Genomic DNA, 979 nt, shown 5'->3' with positions numbered 1-979 from the left:
TTCTCTCTCCATTCCCCTCCTTTTCCTCCGCTTCTCCATCTTCTTTTTACTTCTTGCCGCCGCCTCCTCGTTTCCCCTCCTCGTCTTCCTTTAACCTCACAAGTCTCCAAGGGAGGGAAGGAGGAGGAGAGGCAGCGAGAGCGGCAGGAGGAGGAGGAGGAGGAGGAAGAGATGTTGGCGGAGCAGCAGCAGCAGCAGCAGCTCACTTGATCGCCCATCCAGGCGGCAGCGGCAGGAGGAGACTCTTCTGTTCTTCCTCCATCCAGGGCTTGCTGCTCCGTTCCGCGGCCGGCGGCCCCCGGCAGCACCACTCCCGGCTCCTCCTCTCCCCAGCCGCTTCTCGCCCGTGGTCCTGCAATTCCCTCGGTGCTGCAGCAGCAGCAGCAGTCCGCGGCGACGGGATCCGAGGAGGCGACGGCCCCGGCGGGAGCAGGACTCCTAGGCGGCAGCAGCGGCAGAGAGGCGCCTTCTTCTCCTTCTCGTCTCCCCTGCTCCTAGGGCCAGACATGGAAGATGGATCTAATTCTGCAAGCTGCTTTAGGAGGTTTACGGACTGTTTCTTGAACACAAGTAGGTACCGGAGCGCTGTGCCCGGCGGCGGGTCGCGCGTGTCTCGGGGGGAGGCGGAGGGCTGTGTCCGAGGCTGGGTGCATGCCTTGAGGAAGGGGCATTTCTTTGTGAGTGGGGGGGAAGCGAAGACACAAAGGGGCCGTATACGTGGGGCGTGCGTGGACGCATGGAGGAGCGGCCGGGTGTGTATGCACGGACAAAGGGGATGCTCGATGTAACTGACTGCTCTTTGTGGGAGCTGGCTGTTAACGCCTCGGGGATTTCGGCATCATTTCGGGATCAGACAAGTCTACGGATACGCCTGTCAGCCTTTTGCTTGGTGCATGCTTAATTTGCTCAGGAATGATACGTAGGGGAATGGAGACTTTCCCCCCTGCTTACTTGGAAGTAGCGATAAGGAAGCAGCGAT

General features: G+C 60.7%; 1 protein-coding gene across 3 annotated transcripts in view; it reads left to right on the top strand.

Moving 5' to 3' along the window:
• The window catches only part of PDE10A (phosphodiesterase 10A), a 393,315-nt gene that overhangs the window by 192,651 nt on the left and 199,685 nt on the right, over positions 1–979 (top strand). The window contains exon 1 of one of the 3 annotated variants that reach the window (XM_009891449.1): positions 465–570. The exons of 1 other annotated variant lie outside the window; for it this stretch is intronic. In XM_009891449.1, coding sequence (XP_009889751.1) covers positions 507–570 — 64 coding nt within the window. In that variant the 5' untranslated portion in view covers positions 465–506. Of the gene's footprint in view, positions 1–464; positions 571–979 lie in introns of those variants that run through there. One more of the 3 variants, XM_009891447.1, reaches the window with a different exon arrangement.

This window comes from Charadrius vociferus, unplaced genomic scaffold, assembly GCF_000708025.1.
Source record: "Charadrius vociferus isolate BGI_N301 unplaced genomic scaffold, ASM70802v2 scaffold68, whole genome shotgun sequence".
NCBI lineage: Eukaryota > Metazoa > Chordata > Aves > Charadriiformes > Charadriidae > Charadrius > Charadrius vociferus.
The sequence above is the reverse complement of the archived record's forward strand: the minus strand, read 5'-3'. Positions and strand labels throughout refer to the sequence as shown.